The sequence below is a fragment of the Nicotiana tabacum genome, chromosome 5 (genome assembly GCF_000715075.1).
Source record: "Nicotiana tabacum cultivar K326 chromosome 5, ASM71507v2, whole genome shotgun sequence".
NCBI classification, from domain to species: domain Eukaryota; kingdom Viridiplantae; phylum Streptophyta; class Magnoliopsida; order Solanales; family Solanaceae; genus Nicotiana; species Nicotiana tabacum.
The window spans coordinates 126,598,776-126,606,998 of NC_134084.1; the positions used below are offsets into that span (position 1 = coordinate 126,598,776).

The 8,223-nt window shown below is 32.6% G+C and overlaps 1 protein-coding gene across 1 annotated transcript; it reads right to left on the reverse strand.

Moving 5' to 3' along the window:
- Positions 1-838: 838 nt before the first annotated feature.
- On the reverse strand, positions 839-6,081 carry LOC107818161 (putative glycosyltransferase At5g03795). Its single transcript, XM_016644106.2, has 4 exons — positions 5,741-6,081; positions 4,653-4,843; positions 2,541-2,886; positions 839-1,692 (listed from the first exon to the last, which is right to left on the reverse strand). The coding sequence occupies exons 1-4, from the start codon at positions 5,894-5,896 to the stop codon at positions 1,018-1,020; spliced, it is 1,368 nt and encodes a 455-aa protein (XP_016499592.1). The 5' UTR covers positions 5,897-6,081; the 3' UTR covers positions 839-1,017.
- Between the last annotated feature and the right edge of the window lie 2,142 nt (positions 6,082-8,223).

An 8,223-nucleotide genomic window follows, 5' to 3' on the forward strand; every position in this document is an offset into this window, starting at 1 on the left:
TTAGCTAACGTGCGCTGAGAGTAGAGGTGTCAAATGGGCCGGGTTAACCCGGGCCTGACCGACCCAGACCGGTTGAAACCCGGTCTGGCCCGGTACTTAGGGGGCCGGATGGGCTGGGTTACTGGGGTTAGGGGTTGGTCCGTTCACTTTAACTCATCTGGTTAACCGGATCGGTCAAATCCGATCAACCAAAATCCCTGTAGAACCCGGTTTAAAGGCTAGATTTTAATTTTTTTTTAAGGTTTTAGAGTCTAAGGCCATGCAAAACTTTTGAATTTACTCTTTTTTAGTTAATTTACTTGTTAAATGTAAATCTTTCAATTTGTAAGTTTAAATTTTGAAATAAATGTAGTACTTGCAATTTATAAGTGCAATTTTTTTTCCATCTTTATTGTATTCTTTATATTTTTACTTTATATTAATATAAATTACAATAGTTATACAAAATATAAAAAAATAAAAAAAATACTAACCCGGCCCCGCCCCGCCCCTTGTACCCGTAACCCTTACGGTTCATTTTTTATCCAGATGAACCCGAACTCATTAAGCCCGGTAACCCCTAACCTGTAACTGGCTTGGTTCAAAACCCGGACAGTTTCAACTTTTCCCTACCTAGCCCGGCCCGGCCCACCCGTTAGATACCCTTAGCTGAGAGCATGAGAGAGAAGCTTTTTTAAAAAAGACTATTTTTTTCTTCTTTTCCTTATCCTTTTTTTTTTTTTTTTTGAATTATGTCAATTCAACAAGAAATAAATGAAGGTTCATTGAACAGGGCTATCAAATTGTCGCAACTGAACATTCATATGTCCAATCGCTACATACACAACACAATGCCACATTAATCAAATACAGAATAGCTTTTAGTAGCTCGTAAATGGTGCACAAGCATGAAACATAATGATATGTATTGATCTATTTAGCAACATCAAATACTCACTATAAAACACAACCATCTAAAAAAAATTAAATTCTAAATGAAAATTCACAGTTTCCTATCCACCAGCAAAAAATTTCAGTTCAAGATTCATCCACATGGCGAATTCGGACATTTAATCTTCTAAGCCAAATTGAATGAAGAATCATATGAAAAACATCATATCTTTTTGGCGGAGAATTAACCTCAAAATGCCTCCTCATTTGAATCCCTCTCTTCTGCATTTCTAAATACTTCTCTTGAGGAATATCCAATAGAATTTTCTTGAGGTTGGGAATATCCTTAACAGGAATTAAAACAGAAAATGTAGTCCAATCAAGAACATCACTAAAAGGGATAACATAATTATCTTTTATAAGGACAGGAACACATCCCATATAAAGTCCTTCAACCATTCTTGGACTAGCAACTTCATATCCACTTGGACATATACAATATTTGCTCTTTTTTATCATATCATAATATGAAATACCCTTTGGTAGGTATTTATGAATTTGAACATCTTCATCCTTATTTTCCCAATGTTGTAAAAGAATTGGCCTAATTGGACCATGTAGTCCTCCGGCGAAAAATACCAGAACCGGCCGTTCCGACGGCGGCGGACCGCCTAATAGGCCTTTAGTTGTGCCATAAGGGAGATGGATTTCTGGAATTGAGACATCTTTTGTTGGATTAAATTTTTCTGAGGTATTGGCATTGCATAGAGCTCTAATTGAGTTCTTGTATAAGTATGGAATAGCAAAAGAAATTTCAGGCCCCTGTATATAACAATGTATAAAGAATATTACATGTGACGTATAGACCTAGATAATCCACCCAACTGTTTAAACTAAAAATAGTTGGCGCGGATAATATATGTAAGTGTATAACCATGTATGTATTAGTATATAATTTATGTATGCCTGCTAGAAAAAATAAACATTAAATCTGGCTGGCTATTTGTGTAAAGATAACTGAATTTCTGTTACATTAGGCTAATAGCTAACCAATGTTCATGGTATTAGAAATGGTACAGAAAATCAACCGAGTGATATAATATTTGAAATTTTTCAATATCTATTTTATTTTTAATAACTTTACAAGGGTACCTGTGTCTCAAATTTATGAGTTTCAATCATCATTTTGAATTACCTATTCAAATGAGGAAGAGTTGCAGAGTATGGACGCCAACCATGCAAGAAATGAATTTGAACTGAAATTAGTCCATTTATTCTAAAAAGACATGACACTATTTGGTAGGTCAAAAAGGATATCTTTACCTATGTTTTTCAGGTATTTTTAACCATTTTAATTAAAATGATGTTCAAGTTTGTTTCGGAATAATGTTGTCTCTTGTGCTTCAAATCTAGTCATTTTTCTTTTCTTTTTTCTTCAAAGAGAAAGTTATTGCTATGGACGAATTTAATAAAATTATGTACATTAAAAGAGAGCTTGGTGCACAAGATATCTCACGCAGGGTCCAGGAAAGGGCTACACCCAAGGGATGTGATGTAGAGAGCTCGAACCCGTGATCATACGGAAATAACTTTACCGTTGCTCCAAGGCTCCCCTTCATATTATATATACTGATAATGTAAAAAAGAAGGGGGAATTAATGAATACGTACCCAATCATGACAAGCAAGGATGAAATGATCTGCTCCAAGGCTTCGATTCCAAAAAGGATACTTGTTGGAAACGATATTGACATAGTCGAGGGCAATGTTTTTCATAAGACGCCATTCATGGGAATCACGCACATAAACGAATTGTGTTAACATTGTAACACTCATTGGGAGGAAATACACATGAGCTTTGTTTGGATCTGAAGTTCTGAATTTGCTGATTTCCATTGCATGAATGAAGTAACCCTCAATAGCATATGTATGTTTGCATGGACCAAAATGAAATACTGGAGGTTCCCCTTCTTTGTACACATATACCTTGAAATTTTTTTCCATCTCCAAATAGCTCCTGCACGTCAAGAAATCGCGATCCAAGTTATATACACTTGCAATGTAATTTTTTATATTATCGTGTAATTTGACATGCATGTTACAATAAGTTCGTTATCATTTTTATCAGGTTACCAATTAATGTTTATGACAAACATTTATTTGTAATTACCTTATAAGTGACCTGATTGTTGATGTGTTTTTACACTGAGAGTGCATAGAATTTAAACTCATTATAGGTTTGGGTAGGAAATTTCAGTCCCTTTTTCCATAGTTAACAATCGAAGTTGGTTGAGGGTTAATAACAACAATCCAGTGTAATTTCACAAGTGGGGTATGAGGAGGGTATTGTGAGGGTTAATAAGAATATGAAAAAGAATAATTTAACTTTTTTGGTTAAATAAAACATTAAATGTCAAATGATGTTGTAACAATGCTGATAATCTAAATGTTGATAAAATCCCTATTATGTTATTTAGCATTAGAAGATATTACTATGATTGCCATAGTAGGTAAATAGCTCCTGCATTTTACGAATTTAGGTATGAAATTTTCTATCTTTTTCCCCTAATCAGAAGCTGATACTTTCCTTCATACTCCTATATTTCATCTTCTTCTTCCAACCTACTCCCTCTGTTCCAGTTTATGTGAACCGATTTCCTTTTTGGTCCGTTCCAAAAAGAATGACCCCTTTCTAAATTTGAAAACAATCTAGCTTAAACTTACAATTCTACCCTTAATGAGAAGCTTTTATAACCACACAAATAGCCCCTTTTCAACTTGTTTAGGACCACAAATTTCAAAAGTGTTCATTTTTTCTTAAACTCCGTGTCCAGTCAAACAGATTCACATAAATTGAAACGGAGGGAGTAATATTTCATTTTTATACTAATTATAAATTTTAATATTTTGTCAAGATTGTATGAGTGGATAACTTTCTTATTGTATTTGATACTTCGTGATTTTTCTCGTCAAAGTATAGATCCATAGTAGCCATCTTTAACGCATTATTAATATGCACATAAATCTTAAGCCGAGAAATAAATGAATGATGCCTTTCACGGCTAGCAAGCAAGTATAAATTTTCCTAAAAAGAATCCCAGGATTCTAGTCTTATCCCCATTGTTTTTCCCCAGCTAATGTCCGGTACTCGTGTTGGGGCCCGACTAAATTTGGATTCACGCTCTTTAATAAAAGCGACTTCATACACAAGGCTCGAACTTGAGACCCCTGGTTAAGGATGAAAGAGTACTTAACACTCCATCATAACCCTTGTTAGTAAAAAGAATGTCACAGCTCTAGTCTTATTCCTGCTTCGTTTTTTTTAGGTTTTCACCCGGTGTCTGGTACCCACTAGTCTTATCCCCACTTACTTTGCCGACTTCTATATATATATATATATATATATATATATTTATATTCAATTAAAGTTATTAAAATTGGAGGAAAAACATAGAACTTCTTTGGCTTGGGTGATTGAAAACAATTGATAAGCTTCTGAATCAATTTTTTTGAAATAAGAACTTAGATATTTAAATAGAAATGTTAAAACTTATATAATCAATAAAAGTAACTAGTAGTGAATATGTGGACCACCAAGAGTTGAAGTAGGAAAGATAAAATCAATCTACTTTTAATCAGACATTTCGAATTCGAACCCTAAGAATAGAAAAACTATATTGATAGGGAACGCATCCCCCTTTAATTAGTTTACGTAGAATTAGTTATATCGAACATCGGGTAGGAAAAAACAAAACTTGCGGTGAATGGTATGTAAATTCTTACCTGTGGAAGGCAGTAGCATTTAAGTACATAGGACCATGAGGTATATATTCATCTTCTGTCTGATTATTCCAATTATTGTTTTCTCTTAATATTGTAGCTCGAGCTTTTGCAAGACCTGCTTCCAATTTCTCTAATTTGCTGTATCTTTTTGGTGCGACTGAGCTCAAAGTAACATTTGGGGCCTCATCCTTCTGGTTAACAATAAATGAACAATTAGCACATGGTAAGTATTTATGACAACACCAAATCATAAACTTCTAATATCATACAACATGATCATGGTCCATTAAAATTTTAAGATTGTTGTAATCCTAACGATTATGCATCTAATAACGATTTTAAACAAGTATGGTCATGAAATATGATATAAATGATCAAGAAAACTATGGAAAATTTGGAAGAATAACAACATGGAGTATTAACGAGGCAGCTATACAGGGTCGAAACACATCAAGATTATTTTGGGTAATGCTGAGTTTTTCTTTTTTGGTTGGGTTACCCACTCGGGTTTTGTTATCCGCACATTTGAATTCACGCCGGTTAAGGCTTAAGGGGGAAGCGCTCCCTAATAGGACTTTTTTATGTCCAGGGCTCAAACCAGAAATCTTTGGTTAAGGGTGGAGGAATCATATCCATTCCACCACAACCCATGTTGGTAATATTGAGCTTTCGCTCCAAGGTTTTTACATCAATCTAAAAATATAAACAAATTAAAATAATGAGAAAACCAGTTCCAAGTTATGCACCACACTTTTCCCCTTTGGAATGATATTTACATAACAATGTTTCCGTCTTCTTTTTTATTCCTTGAAGAATATTGATGACGAACTGTGCAGGCCACTCATAACTTTCAGCAAAGTATAAATTTATATATAAAATTAATTAAAATTATAAAAATAATAGATATGAATCCATAACTTAAAAAATATATGAGTTCAACGTTAAAACTTTAAAAGTTAAACCCATAAATTTTAAATCCTGAATTCATCATCCACATGATATAGGGGAATTGAGGACTTAATATAAGTAAGAAAGTAAATATCATTTTCTTATGCATAATATTGTTTCATCATTATACAAAAACTCACCAGTGTTGAAGTTGAAGAACTATATAAATAGTGAGAAGTTGATAGCCAATTATAAATAGAACCCTGTGGACCAGTGACAACAACAAAACCAGCGATCAAAAGCAATGGCAAAATAAACCATAAAAGCTTTAAAGAAGTTGATGACCATGCCCTCATTCTTCTTCTTCTTCTTCTTCTTCCCTTTTTGTTCTTACTTTTTCCCTTTTACTTTTCTTCTTCCTTTGATAATTTTCTATGAATTTCTGTGAAAGGGATTAATGAATGAACGAAGAGAAAAGGCAAAGTTTGGCTTTGGTGTCATGTGGAATTTCTCATACAAAAATGGTAACAAGTTGTAATTTTAATTTGACTAATTGATTCCTTACCATTTTATTGTGCAATGGATATCTTTCTTCCTTTATTATTGTCCTACTACTCAAATTATAGTAATTCCTACATCCTTTTAATATACTCTAAATTTTGTTTTTTACCTTTACGAAAAGTGCAGGTGAGAGAACCCAACAAAAAGTGATGGGACTATTTCGCTTAGCCCAATTTGTTTATTTGTTTTTTCCAAGATCATTTTTAACCTGCTGCAAATTATTTATATTCGGTAGCCACAAAAGTATATAAAATTTGTATAATTTTTATATATAACATATATATATATTACAAAAAAATTTTATTTTTCGGCTATTATTTTGAGAGTGGCTATACAATGTTTATATACTACATTAGAAACTTATTTACCATTATTGTTTAGGTTTTAACTTAATTATAAGTTGAAATATAATTTACCAGTTATATACATATAAGTTTTTAAATGAGTATCCTTGATTGTAGCCTTTTAATTAATGTGGAAATCAAATTACACAGGTCTACCACTTCCGCAGATCTCTCTCTCTATATATTCTTTTTCTGCCCGACTTCTTCTTCTTTGGATCTCTATGATTCTCTTCTTCTTCTTCTTCTTTTTAAAAAATTCTCAGGGAAACCCACAGTCACTACCCTTCAGGTGCGCACTGGGCAACCTGCTCATTGTGCAATAGCTCGCAAACCACACAGGAGATGTAAACCGCACTAGGCATGCGCGGTGCGACGAGCTCTGGCTGAGGAGACTGCTGGTGAGGGAATCGATCTTAAGTCTCCCATGTAGGAAATCACCCAACCAACCAACTCGGCCAACCTTTGCGGCTAAACAATCGGGAATATTCTTTTTTCTCATCTCCTTTTTCTTTTTTTTATTCTTCAGAGAATTCAATAAATTTGATGTCGTCGCTTATTACAATCGAACAACTCGTTATCCGTTGCCCCGCCTGCCATTGAAAGCCTTTGATTTTGAATTCGATTTTTAAAATTATTACTTGGGTGTTGTGAAAACAACCGGGAATATTCTTTGGAGTTTTATCTCTCAATTTTGAAGCTGTTTGATGAAGATTAGAGTTGATTTTGAATTAATTTTCAGATTGAAACTTGAAGATGTATAAAAATTATATTATAATTGTATGTAAATTGTATTTAAGTTGTGTTCTGTTGTAGTTATATTTTTTTTTTATTTGAAAGTTGAAAAATACTTGTATAATATATGAATCGTTGTATGAAATTTGTATTTTATTTATAAATATTTTTTTCTTACATGAAGTTGTTGATTTGTATCAAAATTGTATTAAGAGAGAAAGTTTTGATTGGAATTTCAGAGAAGAAGAAGAACACACCACATACAAAATATATTCAAAATACATACAAAAGACATATTTTGTATGAAAAATATATTTAAGTTGTATGATGTTGTAGTTATTTTTAATTGGATAAAAATAATGTATAAAAGTTGTAGATAAGTTATAAATAAATTGTATACTATATAATTAGTTGTATAAAATTCGTTTTTAGTATATATATTATTGATTATGTGAGAAAAGCTAGTTGTTAATGTAACCTAATATGTTGATTATTGTAATACCTATATTTTAAATAAGGATGTATTGGTCATTAGCCAAAAAAAAAAGGGAAGCAAAACAAATAAAATAAGATCAAAAGAATAAAATATATATAAAAGAAGGGAAATATGCTAAAGCCCATCAGATTGTGGCGTTCAATAAGGGATTGAAAACCCTTAGCCACTAAAGCATCAAACTTAGAAAAGTTTCGCTGCTTATAGCAGCAACATCGTGATTAATCAAAAAGGAAATTGGCATATATTTTCGAGCCTCAACAATAGAGTTCCAGGTAACCATAAGCAAGCTTCCATCTACTGTGGCAATATTAATTTTTGATATAGAATTTTATGGTAATTTTGGGTAATTACAAGGGTGTGATTTGATTGAGAATTGGGGAAAAACAACTGGAGGTTTTAGAATAAAAAAAGAAGGAGAAGATAGCAATATATTTTAGTTAAACTAGTATCTTTATATACAGAAACTAGACCATGTTTAGTAAAATTTAAAATTAGGATTGAGTTTGGAACTCTGATTTTGGTGGGTAATAGTAACATGAATTTCCATGTG

Coding starts and splice junctions, on each gene's coding strand:
- LOC107818161 (XM_016644106.2), bottom strand. CDS start 5,896: ATGAGGGCATGGTCATCAACTTCTTTAAAGCTTTTATGGTTTATTTTG. Junction 4,844..5,740: donor GTTCTTCAACTTCAACACTG/GTGAGTTTTTGT, acceptor ATTGTTAACCAG/AAGGATGAGGCCCCAAATGT. Junction 1,693..2,540: donor TCCTTGCTTGTCATGATTGG/GTACGTATTCAT, acceptor TGTTATATACAG/GGGCCTGAAATTTCTTTTGC.